Raw genomic sequence first — 24,624 nt, 5'->3', positions numbered from 1 at the left:
ACGGTGACTTATTTCTATTAGGACAGCCAAAGTAATCACTTCGCGGACGCATTTCCAGACTGGCTGCTTGATTGCTGCTAAGAGGACGCATGGCTTCGCTGCACAACTTGGTTGCTTATGCAGCTGCTTCGAGTAACTCTTGGTGCATGTAGAATTACTACATCAGCTTTGCCGCAGTTCCGCCTCTTCTTTCGCCACTAAGCAACCGTGTAGCCCCGTGAAGACGACCCGGTGAGCGCTCCGGCTGCATTGCATCCAACGTCGTGTGTACTGCGCGCCGCGCTGTGTGGGAGCTGTATCCACGGTGACTTTTTTCTATTAGGACAGCCAAAATAATCACTTCCCGAAACTATTTACAGTCTGGCTGCTTGATTTCAGCAAAGAAGACGCATGGCTTCGCTGCACCACTTGGTTGCTTATGCAGTTGATTCGAGCAACTCAGCCAAGTAACCGTGTAGCACCGTGAAGCCAACCCGACGGGTACTCCGGCTGCACTGCACGATCCTTCGTTGGTACGGCGTGCCGCACTGTGTGCGAGCTGTAGCCACGGTGACTTATTTCTACTAGGACAGCGAAAGTAATCACTTCTCGAATGCATTTCTTGTTTGGCTGCTTGATTGCTCCAAAGAAAACGCATGGCTTTGCTGCACAACTTGATTGCTTAAGCAGCTGCTTCGAGCAACTCTGGGTGTATATAGAGTTACTATATAGGCTTTGCCAGAGTTCCACGTTCCTTTTCTTTCGCCGCCTAGCAACCGTGTAGCATCGTGAAGCCGACCCGGTGGACAACCCAGCTGTCTGCTGCATCCGTCTTGTGTACGGTGCCGCGCTGTGTGGAAGCTGTAGCGACGGTGACTTATTTCCATTAAGACATTCAAAGAAATTCCTTCTCCACTGCTTTCCAATCTGGTTGCTCGGCTCCTGCAAAGACGACTTATGCCTTCACTGCACAACTTGGTTGCTTATGCGGCTCCTTCGCGCAACGCTGGCAAAGTCTATGTAACTCTGGGTGCATGAGGCGCATAGCTCCATCTATAGATCGTTTTCGCGGCAAAGAAAAAAATGGCGTCGAGCTCAGAGGGCGCAATACCTCTCCCCTTCTGGCATGCGAGGACGTGCTGAGAGCAGCGGGGACGCATGGCATACTACGCAAAAGCGCACGCGCTACGCTGTCTTTTGGAGTCCAAGCGTATTGAATAGCTGAAAAGTGCCTAGATGCTCAGCTGATACGACAATATTAGGCGCGCAAGTTGCTATCTTCATGAATTAGTATATTTTTCACGTTATTTTGCGTGCTTTCTACCTGTACTTTCTTCCTTTGGCCCCCTTCTTTCATTCCCCTTTATATGTTCTGCCTAAGTGTTCAAGTTTCGCCGACCTCAGCGCAGATGCTAACAAGTGTCATGGATAGCAAAATCATTTCTTTGCATTGTTGTTCAAATTATTCAGAGAATAACAAACGAAAACATCATGAACAGAGGATAAAACTATGAACAGCTGGTATGCGTGCGTTTCGCTGTTAGTTGTTTCACTTACAATTATTTCAATTGGACGAAGATGGGCGGCCTCTTAATTTCAAGCGCCTACAAAAGTGTTTCGCCTTGGAAGACTAGTGAGAGTTCCGAATGCTTTGTTGGAAGAGAAAAAGCAGGAAAAGCTGAATACCCGCCGAACAAGTGGGTGATACTATTGAGAGCAAAAATTTACTAGATGCTGTCTGGGGAAGAAAGACCATTTTGGCGCAGTCACCTGATATTTATGAAGGTATGGAAGAACATGCAAATCCCGTTTCAAGACTACGATTACTAATAAATTGGTTGTCAACTTGCTATTAGTGATACAACGCAGCAACATCTCAGGTAGCACAGATTGTGGGGCCCCAGTAGGTTCGATGTAAGCAAGTGGGGCTGGAGCAATCATCATAAAACCTGCATCGGTCCCCGATGGGGAAAAAGTGGGCAAGCCCCATTTGGGCTTGCCCCTGTTCCTCCTGCATGGGTCCCATAGCGGCGTTGCTCGGGCTAATGCAGAGCATATTCCTGCATCCAGACCACAAGAGTCCCTTGTCGGATATTTGAGGGCAATCCAACCTAAATGTGGGCTCTTTATGGGAAAGCCCTCATAAATCCGAAATGAGGCCACCCCCATTAAATATTTCTGGGACCAACATCGGCCGTAGTGGGGCAAGAAAACTGACATACCCACATGCTATCCCAATAGGTCCCTTGTAGGTTACTTGAGGGCAGGTGAAATATGACTAAGAGTTCAATTTGGGCAAGCCCTCGTGAAGCCCAAATGAGGCAGCCTTAGCTAAACCGCTTTAGGTCCTACATAGGCTGTAATGGGGCTGGAAGGCGGGCGTGCCTGCGTCGTACCAAAATCGGTCTCTTGTGGGGAATTTGAAGGCACGTGCAACAGCAAGTTGGCTTTAGCTTCAAAACCAACACCCAGCCCGATTGGGGCTGCCCACACAAAACCTCTGTAGGTCCCACATCGGCCGTAATGGAGCTAGAAGGCGTCCGTGCAATTGCGTAATCAGTGTTTCCAGCCTTTATTTGTATCAGACGTTGCCTAAATTACTATTATAGATGATTTGTATAACAGTTGTTGCCATGTTTAGTCGATTAGAAATTTACATGGCGTTTGTTCTCGCGCTCATGCAAATTGCGATAAAAATACTAAAACAAACTGATTGCTAACTGTTGCCCCTTATGTGGTTGCTGTGGACAGCCTGCAACTCTCAGCACAATATTACTGTTCAGAACACACACCTCCGTAGCGTGAACAAGATGTATATGAAATCATTTAGGCTAGATGAATGTTATGATTTATTGTAAAATTTAATATTGTGGCAGTTAGAAAAGTGCAGACATGTATAAAATAATTATGTGCATAAATATTGATTGGGAAAACTTGGACTAGGGCTTTCCATCAATTTCCTGCGTCGGACCTCTATGAGAATAATGTGGGCAAGCCCAAGTGCGGCTTGCGCTATAGAACCCGCATCGGTCCTGTGTCATTATCTGAGGGGCTAACCGAAATAAAAACAAATGTTCATCCAGAGCGGCTGCCCAAATCTGTCCAAAGTAGGACCATCGGGGATAGTTGGCGGGATGTGCCCTTTTGGCAATGCCGGAAAAAATGCGGGCAGCCCCGCAAGAGCTGCCTGCACTGGTCCCTAGTGGGGCCCATCGGTGCTTTGTCGACAGCCCCCTCCAGGCCTTCGGCCCCTCTTGCAGCACCCACATTGAGCCCACCGGGGCTGTCCTGCATTGCCTACATCGGACCCACCGGGGCCCACCCTTCATAGCCCACTTTGTGCTACCTGGGAGGTTTTGTTTTTGGAACACGTGCATATATCATAGGAGTCACTTTTCCATGCGCATAAGTTGTCCACTTTCTATTTTATCTGGTCGGACGTCAGCATGACTGCAGTACAGACGAACGCAGCTGGCGGCCAGTCACCGAAATCACCTGATGGGAACTCCCGCCTTCAACAACAGCGATCGCCACTAGACGGAAGCACCGGCATACCAGCGGCTGGATGATGCAGCCAATGCTGAAATCCTGTCGCCATTAGTCAGCTCTAGAAACGCTTGAACGTCGCTACCCAACAGTAACCCAGAGTAGTCTGAATGGGTTCTAAATGGATAATGGATCGTTATAGAATAGAACCCTAGAAGAGTTGTGAGAACCCGCAGTATCCGCTCAAGCATCAGAGCATGTGATGGATCGGTAGGCCCAATAAGTGTAGCGCGAATATTGCTGCCAAAGAAGCCACGAAACTGCTACATTCACTTCCTTTTACTGCTCAAACTGTTAATCTCTGGTAACTGGTAATCTCTGGCAATCATCCAAGGATTAATTGTGAATAGAAAGCTGCCCTGCATTGCTTGCTTCACCGCCTTCGCGGCCAGTGATACGCCAACCGGATTAGGCATATAAGTTCCGGTCATTTCTGATCGATTGGTTTAACTGGAGATAGAAGGTGTTATTCATCAGTTACTCTCAAATTAGCCGCTAGATGGCGCCACTTATACGAAATGGTAGCGCTCATGGAAACGACGGGTGTGGACTACAGCCGTCTGTATCTGCGTGCGCGGCAGGGCTCTGTCTGAGCTGTCAGAGACGACTACAAATGTACGTAGCGTTTGCGCTGTTACGTTTCTTTGAAGGGCGAGCATAGCATCCACAAGTGGAGGGAATAGTTCGATAAAGCTCATACCTTTATATAGAAAAATACTGCTATGACTTATTTCATTCTATTTGCATGTCCAATGATATGTCACGCACTTGAGAGGCCCTTGCAGTACGCAATATATTTTACCTTAACGTTATGTCTTCAAAATTCTGTTGAAACTCGCACCTCGCAAACAGGCGCATGTTGCGCAAGTGCGTCATAACACGTCGAATAAGCACGTCGAATTAGCACAATTTGCCTCATGTCTCCGTTTTTGTTAGACAAGCTGGAGCTACGACGAAGTGTCGTGTTTTAACAACCGTAGTCACCGTGGTATTCTGGTTCTGTTATGATAAGAGCACCAACCAGCAACGAGAATCCACGCGGATGGTTGGTGTTGCTAATCATAACAAAGCCAGAATGCCATGCCGGGGATGGTTGCTAAAAAAAAAAACCTTCCTCGTAGCTGCATCTCAGCTAACATATTGCTAATTTTTTCTGCTTTCCTCAGCAGGCACTGATGCTCTTCAAAGCGCTGCGTGCAGGAATCTTCGAGTGATATATGGTGCGACGGCGCATTACCAGCCTTACATGAACTACCAGCGTTTCAACTGCATAATGCTCGGTATCAGGAGATGTACGAGGCTTCGGCTTTGATTATTACACCGATTAAAGCGAAGTAACACGGGGCTGCGCTCCACCTCTTATAGTAAAAACTGCATATATCGCATCTGCGTTCAACGCTGCATCCTCAGCACTTTTCGGGGCTCGATCGAGCAGGCACAGCAGCGAAGCAAGTGCGCCGGAAAATGCATAGCTACGAGGTTAAGCGGGCCAGTTTTACGGCAAGGTTTAGCGCTTCGCCGAGTGCGTATAGCAGTCTTGCTCCGTATTTTCTGCTGGATGGCAAATAGGTCCCACTGAAAGCTGCCGTGGATTCCGAGAAATTTGAATGGCGGCGAAACCCTGTGATATGTTAATTATACCCATTATTGATTGCACTAGTGGGCATGCAGTTTCATTCACCTCGGTCTAATCAAGCGGAAAAGTGCTATCGGCTGTCGCGCTGCTGCTGGTTTTTCTTACCACGCCCCACCCCCCTCCCGATTTTAGCACCGGAGAAGAGCACGTGCTGTCTCTCTCGACTTTGTGGATGAGTGTACCTGTTATAAGTGTATTTTGTTATGCACTCAGAACTTAAGTCTATATGTTTTCACCTTCTCAGATAAACACGACATGACAGTTAACAGTCAGCGCTTGTCATGTTGCCTTTCTTGTACCGTCCTTCGCGCTGTTTTTTATGATGTACGCTGTTGGTTTATCACATAGAGGGAAAATAAAAGCAGACGAAGGTAGCGTATGGAAGACAGCCGAAGTCTTCTCGAGTACAGCCCGCCACCAAGAAATTCGCAGAAACGCTCCTGGCGGCATCTCTTCGTACGAGATTCCTCGTGTGTTCGGCAGAGTTAAGGCGCTGCACGTTGGAATTTGCCATCTGCAAGCTGATGCTTACGGTCGTCACGCCCGGCAGACAATGCCAACTTTTTGGCGTGCGCATCGCGTCTCACTCTTTATCAAGTCTTGTATGCATAAAAACTAAAACTTGTAATTTCTCAAGGAAAACGATCGTAATGTACTACACCGTACATTACGCCGTACACCGTACGCTGAAGGTGTCATTGCACGCACCGAGAGGGGGCGCTAAGTAGCTCAACCTCGTAGCACCACCTCAAACTTAAGTAGAAGACCATTTGCGACTGTTGACATAGGGAAGTGCGCTTTACCTAGGGGTCTCCCGTGATCATATATGGTGTCCCTGTTGCCATGGTGATCTGAATGAAAAGCTGCTGCCATAATCCGAAATTTTGCCAGTCACTTTTTTGACACCATCTACCTACCCAGTAACTGATACGTTTCATGTGGTTAGGATCAAAACCTACCACGCCCCTGACACGACCTGATACGAGAGCTATTTCACAACCCTAGGGTTGGAAGAAGAAGACAGCGAATTGTGGCGTTTGCATGTGGTCGACCAGAAAGACAGTGTATTAAAGCGCTGTGCCCTCATTGTTTCGTTTCTTGCCTGTCTCTCTCTTTACCTGTGTATATCTTCAAACCCTTCTTCTGAATATAATTTTTTCTGGATAATATAAAGCTTCTCTTTCACCAAACCATATAGAGCGTCTAACGTAAAATGCAAAGGTTCTGGAGAATTCGCCTCCAATAGGGCTGCTTATAGATTTAGGCAGTCAATCTGCCGTTGGCGAAGGTTGCGTGGCGTACTAGTCCTGCTTCAAGTTTCCAACCCCCTTTCAGCTTAGCTTGTCTGGAGGCTGAACAAGATAAGGTCGGTGCCTTTTTTTTACTTTTGAAAAAAAAAAAAAAAGAAAAACTGGCAGAAGCATATACCAACAGGCATTTATCATGCACAGCTATATTTTTGCTGTATGGGCGCACTTCATCGAAGGGTGGGTTCTCCTGCCTCATTTTACTTAGCGTCATCGCTTGACGAGTCGGAAGGGCCGCAGTTGCATGACAATTAGTCTTAAAGTAGTTTAGATGCCTGAATGATTATTTCCATTGCCGCTTTGTATGCTGTAGCTGTCGATTTGTTTCGTGGTTTCGTGCCCCATCTCAAATCTCGGGCACGACAGCTGAGCCTCTGCCACCACAGTGCGACAGGATCAGGTCACCACGAGACGTGTGACATGCCTCCCGCGTGCGCTAGTGGCAGCTGTAGCAACCTTAAAATGAAGTCCTCCAGGTGAAAGCATGCAGCAAATAAGCCCCGAAACAATTGATAATCGCACCTTGTGAATGCGATGTTGAAGGCTTCGCAGAATGATGCAATTTCGCGTCAGCATACATTTATTATCGGTGAATACTGTGCTACAGAAATCGTCGGGTTTCTTTCGGTGAGTTAGAATTAACATCTACTTTCCGGCAGCAGTATGACCTGCTTTTCACAATCATAGAATGAAGTAGTTAGGAGCATTTTACTGCTATACTGTACTTAAAAATCAAGCGCAGTTTTTCGGCATCCTAATAATTCCAGTAACAACTTTTCAATTTGTGAACAAATACGAATGTGCTCTTTTTTGGGGAAATGCGTTGACGTTCGTTGCAGCTCGTGGTCGTTTCGGATTCTTTACAACGCATAAAATGTGACGGGAGCACAAAATGCTGAAAGGAATGCATAGAAGGTAAGGAATGTTAACCAACGGCTCTTTGAGACTACAATCGCAAAGAATTTCGCTAAGAAAAAACAGAGCGGACCATTAACAGGTACAGTTCCTCGGTTGGCTATTTTTGGGTCGGGCATCTAGTACAAATATTCTCATGAAGATTACGGCAAACAAAGAAAGTAGGCACAATAGAAGGTAGTAAACTTCCTTGAGCTTAGAGGCTAAACCAAGACGCCGTACACGGTTTCGTCTTCCTCATTGCTGCCGATGCATCGCATTCAAAAGTGTCCGCGAACACACTCAACTCCTTGAGCGGCTCGTTGCAGAGCTGTCTTCCTGCCTTCTCGCCGCAGTGCTGGTAGCACCAAGCGACGTAGAGAAGTTTCGTGCCAGGAAACTGGGTCAGTCCGGGGAGGTGCAAAATACTGCCATTGTTAGCACCAGACGCGGAAACTATAGCCACTAGTGCGACTAGGTGCTCAAGCAAAGCGATAGGATTCGCCATCGTGGCGTTGTCGCTGTTCGCCTGTTGTTGAAGGCAGGTGGCGGTTGCGTTCCACTCGCTGACGTTTGCCTGTGTTGTGTACAATATCTCGGCCATGGCGGACGCCATGACGAAGCCCAGGCTGGCCAGTCTTAGTACTTCAGGCACGTTGCTACCGTAGGTTGGCACCACGGCCACGTCCGGCCGTAGCCTAAAATCGTAGGACAAACTGTCGATTTCATAAAAGAGGAGCTCAGTCGGTAATATGCCCCCTGTTCCCATTGTTACGTGAGTCCAGAAGGAGCTCGCCCGGCCCAACATGAGTCGCTTCCAGTTGACGAGCGGATCTGAAGTCATGTCCTCGTAGCTCGCGTAGCTCCGCTCGAGAGCTTTCTCATCGAATAGACGCAGGATGTCGAAAACACGCCCGCTGCTGTCGGCGCTGTACGATGGCAGCCTTTTAACATTTGGATGCCGGTCGCTGTCGGCGAATATGTTGTCATAGGCGTCGCGCACTGCGTGTAGCAATTCTTTTATATCTTCGTGCATTTTCGCTGGAAAAGCATTTGTAACGTACGGTGCTACGAACGCGTAACCGGCTGTTTGCTCCATGATCGTGAAGCAGAAGCGGCGCTGATACATCAGCGCACTATCGTAGGTCGGAAACTCTCTTACCACCCATGGGGCATATACCTTCATGGCGAGCATTTCAGTCATGTACAATCTAAGGTACGTCTGAGCTTTCTCTGCGCCAACAGCAATCGGCAGCTCCATGAATTTTTTGAACAGCTCGAGCGAGTCTACGTAAAACCTCAGCTCCGGAGTGTGATTGAAATAGAGGCCCAGTACAGCTTCCCACTGCTGCAGTGACACTCCCTGGACAGCGTCAGGGATGTTTGTCTCGTTCCAGCCGGCAAACTGCATCGAATTGAACATCGGCAAGGAGTCCATGGTTACATTCCTGTCTATTTGCGCCCACTCGTCGTATGTTAGCTTGGGCGTTTTATTTTGCTCGATCATCGTTTCTAGCAACTGGAAGTCGTCTTTCATCTGCGCACTAACGTTTGGGTTCTGCCGTCTCTTAATGTACTCTTTGAGCGAGTCACTGGGCGCCATTCGGACGGTAACGCCCCTATAGGTGACGCGAGCGTACGTGAGCCTTATTGGAGCTGCGATGCACCACTTTACGCCCAAGTAGAATGTGGAGTTTAGAGCATCTACCGGTCCAGTCCATGACGGTGGCGAGTAGAAGCCAGCCTCTTGCAAAATCTGCTCGACGGTGTCGAGGGATGTGTTGTTTTTCGCGACGACATCTTCGCATGCCTGGTAGGCAAGGGCAGCTTTCTGCACTGGCGACTGTCCCGTAGGTGGCACAACCTCCTTCCGGGCCAGATCGGAGACGTCATCGATAAACCTTTGGAACAGAACTTCGCCCTGCCCTTCCTGCGGAGACAGTGTAATGTCAATTACTTACTTGCTGAATATATTAACCAGGAACAAACAATGTTAAAAGATGCATGCAGGTGGAAACAATTCCTGACTGGCGGGATCACCGGTCGATAGCCAAGAAATCATTATCCAAAGAGACGCCGAAGCTTTTTTACTTTTTAAAGGCTCCGTGGATTCAGCCCCTTATTTCTTCTAGATATAAAAGAAGATGTAGCCTTCCTACAGTTATTTTTGAAACAAACACTCTGCTAAAAAAAAATGACTTTTGTGGGTAATACTTCAAAGCACTAACCATAAGCGAAAGTATTTCGCATGTCTTTGAATTCGTAAAATGTGAAGACTGAAATTGAGCCTTTTATACTTGACCAGCGGCGGGGCATAACGAGGCGCGTTTATAAGGCACCTTTAATTTTAATAAAAATGATTTGACGAAGGAGAAGTTCATTTACCATGTTTCATATTATTTTCCGTTTATTTTACTTCGCGTATTAGCATAGCTATATCGCAACCGCGGTGCGCATGCGCATAGGTAAGAGCAAACTTGTGCCCAACTAACACAACTGTGGCACTGTTTAGCTAGACATCAGATCTTACTGGGGAAAGCGCTACGTGATGAATCATTTTTTGCTGCATCAGAATATGGTAACATTTATGGTACTCTGCATATTAAGGCGAAAGCCTTAATGACGCATGCTGTCGTGGACAAAGCGTGTCCCGTTTTGTAGCGTTCTGATTGGCCGAGGCGGGATGCGTCCCTGCCATCTGCAATGCCACACTTGAACATGCTCCAAGGAACGCCACGCGACAGGAACGGCTGTGTGCCGTCCAAACTCACACTTGCCGGAGAAAATGTGATAGATACTGCGTCTTTCCTTTCCTGTAAACCAATTATAATTACTTGTAGCAATGCAACGAATGTCGACAAGAGGTTAACGATGGGAGTCAAATTATATGTAGGAAGGGTAGGCTTTCGCCACTCTCTTCTTAAGAGACATCTAAGAGACCCTCTAATGTTTTAATCTGAACAATCGTGTCGTGCTTTTATTTTTAGACAGCAATATCTATGTGATCTGTGCAAGTACACCTTGCGATGGAAAGTATTTATTATCGAAATATTACTTTCCCTTAACTACTTCTTGCGACGACCTGGTTAAAGGGAACATTGCGGCTTGTTGGACATCCCAGATCCACGAACAGTGAACCTGGGCTAAGGAGGCGCTGTATTTATATGCGCTGACGTTTGTCTTTAATCCAAATTTGCACTTCATTGTTTTTCGCATGGTTGCAATTTTCAGACTGAAATAAGTCCGTGGCAGCTTTACGTTTTCCTGAGTGACATATGACGCTTTGTGCTGCAAACCATAGCGCTAGTCTCCCAACTGCGCCGCAGTGCCGACGAAGACAATGTCACGGGTGTGATCTCCAGCTGCTATTCTTAAACTACGACGAAAGCGAAACACCAAGTGGTGTATGCACTCACATTTTAGTGTATGCTCTGGGCTGCAAGTAGTCGGAATGAAAGAATAGCCTGGTCTCGTCTATTCCGCCCATTGTAGCTAATTTGGTATAGTCTCAATCTATTTGTACTGTACCCGTTGGTTTGTCTGCAAGTTTGTAAGTGTGCGTGCGTACATGCGTGTGTGTGTGTATGTGTGTGTGAGAGAGAGAGACCATGTAGTTTGCAAGAAGAACATCTGCTGAAGTGCCTGAGTCTGTGCAAATCATCGTCATGAGACATGGTGCTCCTGCAGCTATTATTACTGACCGTGCAAGTGAGTTGAAAGGCTGCTTCACTAAGGTTGTAGTGTCAGTTATCTCTTTTAAACTACTGCTACATGTTTTTTGCAACCCCTCTTTTAAAGGATGTCGGACAAACACAATGTGAACGTAGAAATGATAAAATGCATGTATGTGTACCTGAGTATAATGACATTTTGTTTCCTGGTCTGTTAACTGAGAGCTGGCAATCACCAAAGATTGCCATTTTCTTTGTGCCGTTAGTGCATTCCGTATAGCGCAGTTTCATGAGAAAAATGCTGAATTTAAGCTGAAGTCATTATTGAGCACTTTAGGTAGTAGTGCTCGTGCTCCCCGAGGGTTTCGTCATGGACTGCAATCCTTCACTCCGCGCGGAAAATGTCTCTACAAGCGCAGCATTAATTTAAAGCAGCAATGAGATATTTCAATTTGGTGCACAATCTGTTAGGCCCAAGCATAAATCTTGAGCGCTTGTCACGACGAACCGTCTGCCACTTGTGGGTCAGTGGTAAGACCGCGAGAATTCAGCTGAAGCATTACTGGCCCAGATTGAATCATTACTGGCCCAGATTACTGCCATCAGTGCGTACGTACGTTAAACCTCGCAGCGATAGCCGACACAGAAAGCCCACCCCCTTGAAACCAGTCGGCTTCCTGTGACTCATAGCGCCACCAAAGTCCCCTTTCCAAAATATGTGCATGGATTTCCTTGGCCCTTTTACAAAGTCCTCCGATGGGTAACGCTGGATTACTGTCGAGACGGATTATTTCACCCGATACTCTGAGATCACGTAGTTTGCAAGCGGAACTCATGCTGAAGTGGCTGAATACATTGCATGAGTGATGGCGCTTCTGCAGCTATTATTACTTACTGTACAGCTTACGTCACAGCCCGCTTGACTAAGATTGTGCAGAATTTTGCGCACTTAGAGCCATAGATGTTCGAAAGCATATCACACAAAGACATATTACTTGGCGGTATATCTGAACAGAAGCTTGGCCGACAAGCTTTTTATATATGTAGATGGGGGCATAAAACCTGGCAATAAATTATATATGAATATATACATGAAACATTCGCTTATAGTACGGCCCTACAGAAGATGACGCAATAAAAATTATACTAACGAGGCTAGGGCGAAGGAAAGGCTGGACGCACACAAACGCAAGAGATGACATGGCTCACTCCCTCCCAACTTGTCTTCAATCGCCAGGTTTTCCACACCGTTGGACATATATGTGTTTACCCTGACATTGAGAGTGAAGTTGACCGCAATGTCGCCCCTTTTGTTCAGTTCGCGGAAGAAGCGCGCTACTGGCCTACAAACATATATATAAGGTTGTTCGTTTTGGGTAAAACCCGATTTTTCCCGGTTTCGGAAACAACTGTGCCCACGGAAGTTTTGAAACTGGTATGAAAGCACCAGAACAGAAGCTATTCGAGCAATACTTTTTGATAAAAAGGTTCTTTACGCGAAGGCAGTCTTAATGAGAGTTGTACTCGAGCCACTTTCAGCTGTCCAGAAAACGCCTGAGAGCGGAAAACTTCTGATGCCACGCTTCGATCACCTCGTAAACGTCAAGCTACAGCAGACTGTCAACAAGTTTTCCACGATGATCGGTAAAAGCGATCGAGCAAAAGGTGTTTTGTCTATGTTACCTAAAAGAAGTGCCACATGAGTAAAAACTTGTTGTGAAGAGGTTTGCGCGAAACCCTCCACAAATAGTGGCTACACTCGATATCGAATGTCTCAAGAAAAGAAGAAAACCAGTTGACAAAGCGGAAACTGAGTGCCTTACTCGATCCTTTCTAGAAGCGGCTGCTGAGTCAGTCGTTGATGACTACTGTTTCCATGACGGGCAATGTAGCTAGATTCTCGAGGAGTTTAACCAGCACTTGCTGGAAGCAAGCCCCGCACATGCAAGAAAGGGTTGAACTGATGGACTATTAACGACGCAACATTGCGTTACTCCAGGCTAGCAAATGCGCCATTGTTGCGTCTAGATAATGGCAGCTGCGACGTTGAGCGATAGTTCGACCACAAGGTCTCGGATGGAAAGCAAAATGTTTCGCATGCGGGTGATTATGCATGTTAATAAGGGCGTGTAAAACGTCGATGACTAGCTCATGTGAATAAAATGTTTCTTGTCCAAACACTGACTATTGCACATCACTAAGAGTAATAATTACGGCAGAAAGGATGAATTGTAAAATACTTCTTGAAAACAATCCAAAACGTAAACCTGATCGTCATCCACCGATTAGGAGAAATCGAATGAATTATTAATTTGTAAATATAACCCTGTAAAACCCGAATTTCGGAGTGCTTCCACTAAAAACCCAATTTCTCTCTTATAATCAAGTCGAAAAATAACGCCAGATTTTTACCCCACGAATGTGAACAAATATCAAACCTGAAAACGATTAACCCTACATATAAATCACAAACTCATTAACAGTAGATCGACGTTGGCCGCTACAACCTGGGACGACAGTCTATTCAGACGGCCAAGGTGACTTTGTATGGTTTTCGGCAGTTGTTTTGGGTTGTGCGAAATTTCACTACGCCAATACTTCGGCCTGCACCTTGTCCTCCGCTGCCTCGACGACGCGACTTACGAAGTTGTATCAGCCACACCAGCCCGAATATCGCATAGCACCAAGCGTACAAATGTGCACGTTGTGTATATGAAGCAGTGCTACGACCGACCGCCCGTTTGAACTTGAGGCTGGCGGAAGCCGATCACACGTTTTGAGATTTGTGTTTTAGTATGGTTATTCTCTTTGCTCTTGAATCTGATGGAAGCACTGCTTCACGGCGATGCTCCAGAGGAGTGCCAAGTCACATGTGCTAGGCGTCAATACAGCAAAAGTGAAGTGAAAGTCGTCTTAGGCGCGCGCTCGCTCAGCCCGTCTCTATAATACCAAGCGTTTTTCTGCACTTCCGCGTATTACCTGTTAAAACATTCAGTCAGTGAGCTGATGAATTCAATAGCGGCTACCGCCGGCACAAGGTTGCAGTACTGGTAAGGTGAAGTTATATTGGGTTTGGAAAGGCCAGGAAAGCACTCGGGTTACATGCATTTTTGAAGCAAGAATATTCTACGCGATATTCATGTTTAACTTGGAGCACACATTTACCACTTGCTCTGTGTCGCCTCTTCCAATCGGTACAGCCCAAAAGGCGATGTCTGTCGATGTCATTCGGCTGATGAGCATGAGGACAAAGGATTCTGTCTGCCCTGGCGGAGGCGTTTGTTGGACGCAAAATGCGACAAAAAACGACCGTGCACTATGCAGTGACCACGTACTAAAATGACAATAATGAATCCGTGGTAAGGATAGCCAAGTTTTAGGTTAATCCATGTAACATGGCATTAGTTTAATCTTTCGCTCCCTCTCTTATCACTTCCCTCACGGCGTCATTCGACGCCTGTGCCCTAGGATGCGGAATCGAATCCCGACCTCGGCGACCGCTTTTCGATGGCGGCGAAAAGCAAGGCGTCCATGTGGTGTGCGATTTGAGTGCATGGTAAAGAACCCCAGTATGTCTAAATTTCCGGAGTCCTCCACTACGGCGTCTCTCATAACCTGAGTTGCTTGTGGACGTTTTATCCCACAAAAAACATTGCGGCCGATTACGTTACTTCCTAATACGAAATTTGAGCGCAGCTCATCAGCTGCTTCAGCTTTTCGATATATTGCGTTATGCGCTTCGGCTCGGGCGGTACACATATCGAGATCTGCCGCCATCGACCCGGCTCTCTGATTGCCGCCATAATGGGGTGGCATTGGAGGAGCCGCTATCGTGAGGAGGAGTTATCGCGAGGCAGCGCGTGCGCCCATAGGAACATGGCGCGGCGAAGAGATAACAGAGACTGACTGATGCCGTTGAAGCGGCTAGCGAGTGAACGTGGCTCTGCGTATTGGCTTGGGATGCGCGCACCGTGATCCGCTGATACCGAACCGGCGTTTCGGCAACCGGAGAGCAGCGCCGCCGCCACGCAGGAAGGGGGGGGGGGGGGCGGAGGAAAATACACGCAGCGACGAACGGTGGCGGCAGGAGCGCGCGCTGCCTCGGCTGCGGAGCTGATTACGAGGGACAACGGCGACGGCGACGCGAAACGCAGGAACGGGAGCCAAAGAGCTGCGCTCTAAAAGCAGATAACTCGGGGCATAGGTAAATGCAGGGGAGATATACTTGGAAAAGCACAAAAAGCCGTCTAAGATGAAAAGATGCCGTGATAATGAATATTAGAGGATTACGTTGGTACAACCAGTACGAAGTACTCTAAGTATTTTCAGAAGAGAATAACAGCCGACGGTATATAAAAGTGTTGTCGTCTACTGGGGGGAAACCGAAACATGCAAGCAAGGTCTTGTTGGGGATGGCAGCGACCGGACTGCTTGATGCGGAACGCTTGAACGGCTTTCTCGGTTCTGTTATTCTTTTATATTAATAGTTAAAAGAAAAATAGTGAACCATGAGTGATCCGTGGAACTTGCCGATTCGTAAAGTATTTGAGGCAGCCTAAAAGACGTTGTGCTTCTTAGCCAAAAGATGTGGGCTCTGTACAAGCCTCGGCGGCCGTCTCTCTGATGGCGGTGAAAGACGATAACGCCCCAATGTCGAGATTTCGGCCCACGATAGATTCCTATTTCGTCAAAAGTTATCTTTAGCCGCTCACTACTGCGCACCTATTATGTGCTGAAACCGCAGCTGGAAAGATATCAAAAGCAGAAAAGCTCACAACAGTGTCATATGTCCAGCTGCCGACGTTAAAATCCAGGAAATTCAATGGGCAAAAAATTTTATTTTCAATTTGAAATGTCAGACAGATTGTTCTTCAATTGTGGGCTCTGTTCATTTAATTTCTTTTTGCGCGGATAATCATATCCTTCAATTAGGGTTAAGTGTTCATGGCCGCATTGCATGGACAATGCCGTATCAAAATCACACGCTCGTTTACAGGTACATTTTGGTGAAGCTTGCTCACTCTTGAAGTGTTTGGGGCAGCCCCATGGGCGTTGCGCTCGTTATCCAAAGTACGTGGGTTTGATCCAGAACGCGGTGTCCGTTTTTCTCATGTCAATGAAAACAAAAAAAGCCTAGTGTCGAGATTCCGGCCACGTTAGAGATCCCCATGTGGTCAAAATGAATTTGTAGCCCATCTATACTTTGCGCCTCATAGATCTGGTTTAGCTTCGGCGCTTTACAAAAAGGACGTGATAATTTGCGGTGCTGCTTGCATGTATTTCTCAGCCGTACGCATTTCGTCACAACCGCGAATGCCGATGCTGCTGTTAGTGTAAACTACCGCTTAGACAATTTCGCTTGGAAAATTCGACCTTCGCAAAGTATCGGAAGGCCGAGCAGCCGACCACGAGCAGTAAATGACCAATTTGCGCGACCTACCACGTGTGCTGCTTACTGAAACGGGGGCGGCTGCAGTTTTCGGCATCCTCCAACATGTCGGAAACATGCAATGAACGCAATGGGCGCCAGTGTTGCATAAGCTAGGCTTATAGCAGCACCCAGTCTTAAATTCAGAATGTAGATTTGCCCCTAAGATCTCTTCAGACGCGGCTAAAAATAGACCCCGTGCTCAGTTGGAAGGTTAGCGCTACATTCCCGCGGCAATATCATTGGCAATGCAGGATGACGCACATCGATCGTAGCACGGGAATATGGGAATAAAATAACATATCAAGAACACCTGAGGACATCTGACGATCACAAGTGGCCAGCTAAGCTATGCATCATTTTCCTGACACAGTGTTTACTCACAACGGCTGAAAATGACTCGAAAACTCAACGGTATGACGGAAACGAGGACTAAGAAAGTGCTTTAGACGGCAAATAAAAAAACGCTTAGGGTAATAATCCCATAAATTATAAGAAAAAAAAAGTGGACTTTGTACCTGTATAAAGAATGGAAAAGGCGCATCAGCGAGGAATCGATCTAAGAGAATGAAACAACAGGGCTGTATTGTTTAAAGCTAGTAAGAGTGTACGAGAACGCGAAGCTACAAGAATTCATAGACAATCAATGAGATTCGTGGGAAATATAAACGTAACTTTCTACCGAGAAGTTAAAGGGACACTGCACCACTTTTCGCAAAAATCAGACTTTCAGCGGAAACCCACCGTTTTTCATGCTGCGATCTCGAATATCAGATGGAAATTAGGCAGAAAAAAGCAGACATAGGTAGCATTTTTGTTTTAGCAGAAATGCGCAGCTCGCGAAACGGGGTTCACCGCGGATCGCGCTGCCTCCTGTGATTGTCCAAGACGCCGCGTGACGACATTTTGAGGCCCGGGGAAGCTGCGGATGCGGCACCTTCGCTGCGCTGTGTGCTGATCGTCGCTCTTTGCGGTTTTGTGAGTGTCATTGTGGCACACCATTTCCACTCGAATGGCCATCGCGATTTTCACCGCATGTATCCGCACCAGATGCGCCCACAAACGATCCAGCACTGCCGTTGTGGGGAGGGTAGGTTGTGCATGAAAACTTTCTTTAGTTAGAGTAAGGCATTTTGAAAAGCAGTGTCATTAACAGTAACTATAGCCTTCAGCGAAACCTCGGCACGCATATTCCTGGGAAGGAAGGGCAGCGAACTATGCACTAGCCATCTACCTTCGCCTCACCCCCCCCCCCCCCCCGTCCCCCGAAAAGACGCTGTAAAAAAGGGCCCAAGGTGTGGTGTACCAAATCCTGCTTTTAGTGTAAGGCGTCGAACCTTAGGAAAACAAAGAATTTTATAAAAGGGGTGAAGCAGTAGCGAAGCGCGCTTCGCTTACTGCTATCACTATATTTATTGCTGAGCTCTGCGTGCATATGTGAGAAGGCACAGGCAGAGCCATTGTGCTGGAGACAAAGTCAAACACGCACAGAATGCTGCTTGAGTCATGCGACATTTAGCAACCTTTCCCTTTTATCCTACGTTCACAATATACGTTTAGTGAATTGACAGCTGACGTATGTTGAAAATCAAGCTGTAGCTACGCCGCACCCATACCTTCATGGGCAAGCCATGTTCTGCAATGCGCTCTCTTAAAAGAGCCGACATCGTTCTAGCTTAATTTACACCCCCAAACAAGTTAGCACTATGTAAAATGAGGAGGCAGTAACGGGCGCAAAATCACAAGGCCATATATGAACAACTTCGATGATCGCTTGCTTGGATGCATTGAAGGAAACCTCGCTCTGTGTGCTTCATACCTGAATGCGCCCATACTTAGCTGAGCGGTACACGCCTTATCTTCTAATACCACTCCTGTAGGGGTTCCACGAACATATCAGGCACGTGATGTGCTAGAAAGGACCTCGCAAAGCGGCTACAACCTAGCTGCGACACAACAGTGGGCTCTTAATCATCAGCTCGTTTGCAAAAATCATCAGCGTGTGCTGCTAATGAGTTGTCCGATGTTTGTCAAAGAAGCCGTTGAGCTGAGCTTTGCGAAAAAAAAAAGACATGCAGAAGCTTTCTGCCCGTCCCATCGCGAGATTCCACACCGCGAACAGACCGAAATCAACGCCAAACACGACGGTTCACATAAAATTAGACCTGAATAGTCAGGAAGTATTGGAACTATGAAGTACAAGCCTTAGCTCCCTTTTCTTCCTTTAATAAACACGGTTCTAGGAAATGGTGACTGACACGACTCTTTTGTGCGAAGAAACAGTAGGAACCGCGTCATGGTTCAGCCATGTCTTTAAGACCGATCGCTATAGAAATCGCATTAGGAACAAATTAAATGTAGTCACAGTTACGAAAATGTTTCTAGTAGAATGTTTCCTTTGGCCGGTTTGAAATTATCTCTCTTCTCAGCAGCACCGCATTGCGTCGCGAGCTTTTGAAACGATGCAAGACGACATCGTCGCGTCCACAGCTGTTCGTGCATCCAAACATATGCACAGCTGTGTTGTATCAGGTACACAACACTATGTTAACGTGTTTTGTACGTCTGCAACACACGCAAGACGAGGAAGAGCGTACGCCGAAAGCTCCATCCGTTGGCTCTGAATGTCTCCGGCTCCTCAAAGTGACGTCAATAAGGACGGAGAAGCGAGGTTTCTCCGCTTTCCACCTCTGTAGCAGTCGCGCGGGATGAGGGAGATTTGAATTGCGTGCTTTAAGTCGGCAAGTGCGCAGGTGTTTTATGCAAAAACTAAAAAATAACTTCACAGACATACAACAAATAATCGAATTCAAAATTCTAGTACTGGCACATCTGAAAACTGCTACAGTGTCCCTTTAAATCTCGATTTGAAATCATTGACTGTGCAGTGACACAACTGCTGCATAGGTGCACCAACAAGGCCACACCGCTTGAAATGCCATCCGATGTTGATCCCTTTTAAGGTTCCTTTTAAGCCATTTAAAGAACCGCAGGTGGTGGAAATTACCGGAGCCCCCATTACGGCGTCTTGCATATCCTGAGTTGGTTTGGGACGTTAAATCCCATTAACTAAACCAAGGTGCAGCGGTGGCATAGCGGTAGAACATCCGCCTCAAGTGCAAGAGTACCAGAGCTCAAATCCCGGTGCCGCGCAATTTCCCACCGGATAAAAAAAATCGCGTGTTAATGGGACTGCATAAACAAGTCTGGGGTGCGACCTGATGCCGGTGAACACCTGCGGCCACGCACCCCCTTACCAGAACAGGAGTTGGCCACCCTGGTGCAGTAATTGGCCCCATCCTCTATTTATTAGTTTCATAAAACACCGGCCCTCAGTCACCAGTGGCTGCGGAACAACTGACCACGGCGGCGGTCAGACCTGTGACGCAGCAGGGGGTGCTAAGAATTCCTGGCTCCGCTGAACAGGCCGCCATTGGAAACTGACCCTCGCAACGTTTAACGCTAGAACCCTAGCTAGTGAAGCTAGTTTAGCAGTGCTGTTAGAGGAACTAGAGGGTATGAAATAGGATGCCATAGGGCTTAGTGAGGTTAGGAGGCCGAATGAGGAATATACTGTACTGAAGGATGGGCATGTACTGTGTTATCGAGGTTTACCGGAGAGGCGACAACTCCGAGTAAGGTTCCTTGCCAATAAGTATATAGCGGCTAATAGAATAAGTCTACAGCATTTTTTTCACGCACATTTTAATTTCACCAAGGAAGGGATACATGGCGAATAAGGGGGACGGGAGAAAACGCTGCACAACAGCAGCTTGACAATGCTCCGGCCGCCCAGGCAACAGTGACACACTGTTTGGTATAACATTTTCTACAATGATTGCAGAGATTAAAATTCATTACACTGTCACATACAGATGCAAAATACAAAAAATATATAATGGTACGCAAAACTACACATTGAATATTATACAATGAGTAAAATAAATATCATAGGCTGATTCACAATGAGACAAAAAAAATTACAGGATAGAAATACATTTTTAATCTTTGAGGCAAGCTGTTTACAGAAAAAGTTCTAAAATATGCTTCTTGGTCAGTTTTATTACGGTTACGTTTTTCTTCGTGAAGTCGTTTAGTGTGTTTGGGAGTGTGTGAGCAATTAATTGACGGCCGTAGTTATTTCGCGAGAAAGATGGCAGTTGATGGCGGTGAGGGTAAGTATAATGTTGTTTCTGTAGATTGGCTAGTGTGAGAAAAGAATCGAGCTTTCCTTGTACCGCTCAAGAGTAATTTCTTATGAGTTTGGGTTTGTAAATATTGTCAGCTTTTACTATTTTATTTTTCTGGAAAAGAACTTCAGTATGATCATAAAACGGCACATTTTCTATTGCTCGAACGTTTTTTTGCAACAAGATTAGTCTGTTCAAATTTTGTGAAATCGTTTCTCCCTATACCAGGGTGCAGTAGCTAACAGGGACTGGAACAAGGCGTTACACAATAGCTTTTTCATTCTTGCTGGAAATAAATGGCAATTTCTATTCAGGATACCTACCAGTTTTCGCACTTTGGAGCAAACATGGTCAATGTTTGCGTTCCAAAGCATGTATTCAGAAAAAACAACGCCAAGTGTTTTCACAGATTTTGCTGCATCAATAACATACGGACCAACAATAATTCTATCAGGCACTTCAACTGATTTACTTTGACTCATTTAATAAGAAGTTATTCTGGGCCCATTCTTGTACTTTCAAACAAACTGAGCTTGCATGGGATAAAATACATTCCAGATCGCTTCCCGTAAAACATATATTACAGTCATCAGCATAGCTATATAAACCGACATGATTTATCGATTAGCCCCAAATCATTAATATAAAAAAAAAAGGACCGGACCCAGAATGCTACCTTGTGGTACCCCACATTTTATGCACCTTATATGGGATTTGTGTTCATTAATCTTGACATATTGAGAGCGTGAGAATAAATATGATCGGATGAGTTGCGAGCACGTTACGCGGAAACCATATTGTTCTAATTTATGTATTAACAGGTCGTGATTAACGCGATCAAAGGCCTTACTGAAATCTAAGTAGATTCCTAAAGTCATCAGTTTTTTTTCTATATTCTCTAAAATAATTTCCTTTTGGGTAAGCAATGCTCCTTCAGTAGACCGTCTTTTCCTAAAGCCGTACTGATATTCAGTTATTAACACGTGTTTTTGGGAAAACGTTTCAATTCGCTTCTAATAATTTTTTCCAGACCTTTAGAAAATATTGGTAGAATAGATATTGGACGGTAGTTACTTAAGTTGTTTTTGTCCCCTTCCTTGTATATTAGTATAACACGTGCTAACAGCATATTCTTTGGGAAAACATCAGTCATTAGGGCAACATTATATTTGTGGGTTAGCAATGGTGAAATAAGATCGATCACATGCTTATTTCGCTTATCACTTATTTCGGTAGGATAGGTAGGTTGAAGGGGCATGCTATTAGGCGTGATTGGAATGCGAGCAATGGATTCATTATGGCACTGGCCGTTTCCTATTTCACTAAAAAAGTCGTTAAAACGGTCTGCTAGCTCCGAGCCTTGCGTGACTTTGCCGTCTATAACAAGGTTATCAATAAGGGTGGTACTATTTCTTGCATTTAGAATTTCGTTTAATTTCTTCCATACTTTACCACTCCTCTGAAGGCAATCCACGTGAACAATACGGTGATAATAATCTCTCTTAGATTTCTCTTTCTCGCTATTCAGTTTATTCCGAAATAGTTTGTACTGTAACCACTTATTCGAATCGCGTGTTTTAAGAAGTTCTTGGTACATTTTATTCTTCTCGTTTATTTTTCTAATTATCTCCCGGGTAATCCATGGTTTTCGAACTTTTTTGGTTTGATCATGGCTTCTAAAAGGAAAGCCACAAAAATACAATGCTTGAAACCTGGATATAAATTTATCGTATGCAGTGTTCGCGTCTGAAATCTGAAAGATATCCGCCCAGTTAGTTTGGATAATTGTATCTCTGAAATTTTCTACTGTTTCAGGAGATATAAAGCGATGCATGTTTGTTGTATTTGTTGTTGTATTTCTATGTTGAGTGGTTTTGTTCTGTAAGAACAAACATATTGGGAGATGATCATTATATCGCCGATTAGTGTCCCTGATTGTATATTTTCATTAGATAAATTTGAAATGAACAAGTCAAGTAAGGATGACGATGATGCAGTGATGCATGTTGGTTCGGAAATAGCATTGTAAAAACCATGGCATTCAAGTACTGACAGTAACTTTGTTCCTTGGAGGGATGCTTTCTTTAGATCGATATTGAAATCATTCTCTATAGTTAATATTGTCACGTACATGGTGACTAAGGATACCAATGATAGCAGGGGGTAGCCCGGAGACAACGGCAACAAGTAGCACAGAAGCAAACGCGCAAGCGACACTTCGTCGTCCTTTCAACTTCGTCCTCCTTTCACACCTCAGTCATGCGCCACCTGGCAACGCTAGATGGCATTACCCCCTTCCGAAAAAAATAGAGAAAAAAATGAGGACGGCCGGAAAAAACGGTGTGAAAAGCAAGAGAGTGGTCACAGCGGGTGGCCATACGCTATCGGTGGTAGTACGGCTTCAGTTGCACAATGTGCACTATGTCCGAGCTTGGCTTTTGACGTTTTGGTTGTATGGCACCGTCTGGAATACCTTCATAACTGAGGTCACTCACACGACGCAACACTTCGTACGGCCCGAAGTAGCGGGAAAGGAGTTTCTCTGACAAGCCTGGACGGTGAACTGGTGTCCATACCCAGAATTGGTCTCCAGGTTTCTAGTCAACCTGGCGGTGCCGGAGGTTGTAACGTTGCGCGCCAGTGGTCTGCTGCCGCCCGATGTGCACACGGGTGAGCTGGCGGGCTTCCTCAGGGCGGATTGCATATTGCTGGGCATCTGAAGAAAGCTGGCCGTCATCTGGGCATGGGAGCATGGAATCGAGCATGGTCTGAACTTCGCGTCCGTAAACAAGTCGAAATGGTGTGAAGCGCGTTGTCTCTTGTAAGGCTGTATTATACGCAAATGTGACGCACGGCAGCACCTCGTCCCAGGTCTTGTGCTGCACATCGGCGTACATTGACAACATGTCCGCAATCTTCTTATTCAATCTTTCTGTAAGACAATTGCTTTGTCGATGGTACGCTGTGGTCTTGCGATGGGTCGTGCAACTCAGCTCAAATATTCGGTCGATCAGCTGCGAAGTGAAAGCTGTCCCTCTGTCGCCAATGACGTATGAAAGGCGCCACGCCGCAAGACTATGTTGTGCACGAAAAACTCAGCTACTTCGGAAGATGTGGCATGAGGGATTGCCTTTGTCTCAGCGTATCGAGTCAGGTAGTCAGTAGCGACTACTATTCATTTGTTTCCAGCCTGCGACAAAGGATAAGGGCCAAGGAGATCCATGCCAATTTGGTCGAACGGAGTGCGGGGTGCTTTAACGGGCTTGAGAAATCCGGCAGGCTTTGGGGGCGGTGTTTTACGGCGCTGGCATTCGAGACAGCTTCGTACATAGCGTTTCACAGCTGCGGAGAGTCCTGGCCAGTAATACATGTTGCGCACTCGAGCAAGCGTTCGTGAGCAACCCAAATGACCAGACGTCGGTTCATCGTGGCAAGCAAGGAGAATATCCTCACGGAGCTCGCATGGTACTTCCAGAAGGTAAGTTCTGTCTTGGCCCTGGGAGTTTCTTTTATGCAAGACGCCTTGCCGCATGCAGAAGGAACCAACGTGCCGAGATAGTTGTCGAGGCAGGGTCGCATCACGCCCTTCCAGATAATCGATGAGTGGAAGGATGTCTGGATTAGCTCTTTGTCGATCCCTGAGCTCAGATGCGCTGAGGGCTCCTAGAAAACCGCTATCGTCATCGGCTGTAGTATCGCCAGTGTCAACGGGTGCTCGTGACAGCGTGTTGGCGTCTTCGTGTTTGCGGCCGGACTTATATACAATAGTTATGTCAAACTCCTGAAGCCGTAAACTCCAGCGTGCAAGTCGTCCAGATGGGTCTCGCAGATTTGCCAGCCAGCACAAACAATGATGTTCCGTGACGACTTTAAATGGTCGGCCGTAAAGATAGGGGCGAAACTTCATAGTGACCCACATGACCGCCAGGCATTTCTTTTCTGAGGTGGAGTAGTTCGTTTCGGCATGAGAGAG

At 46.3% G+C, this 24,624-nt stretch overlaps 1 protein-coding gene across 1 annotated transcript in view; it reads right to left on the bottom strand.

The window, feature by feature from the left end:
- Positions 1-7,579: 7,579 nt before the first annotated feature.
- The window catches only part of LOC146184889 (uncharacterized), a 33,860-nt gene continuing 16,815 nt past the window's right edge, over positions 7,580-24,624 (bottom strand). Inside the window, exon 2 of the mRNA XM_084608647.1 lies at positions 7,580-9,292. Within this exon, the coding sequence (XP_084464773.1) occupies positions 7,580-9,292 (1,713 nt within the window). The remainder of the gene's footprint in view (positions 9,293-24,624) is intronic.

The sequence above is a fragment of the Amblyomma maculatum genome, chromosome 7 (genome assembly GCF_055883805.1).
Source record: "Amblyomma maculatum isolate TAMU_Amacu chromosome 7, ASM5588380v1, whole genome shotgun sequence".
In the NCBI taxonomy this organism is placed as follows: domain Eukaryota; kingdom Metazoa; phylum Arthropoda; class Arachnida; order Ixodida; family Ixodidae; genus Amblyomma; species Amblyomma maculatum.
The sequence above is the reverse complement of the archived record's forward strand: the minus strand, read 5'-3'. Positions and strand labels throughout refer to the sequence as shown.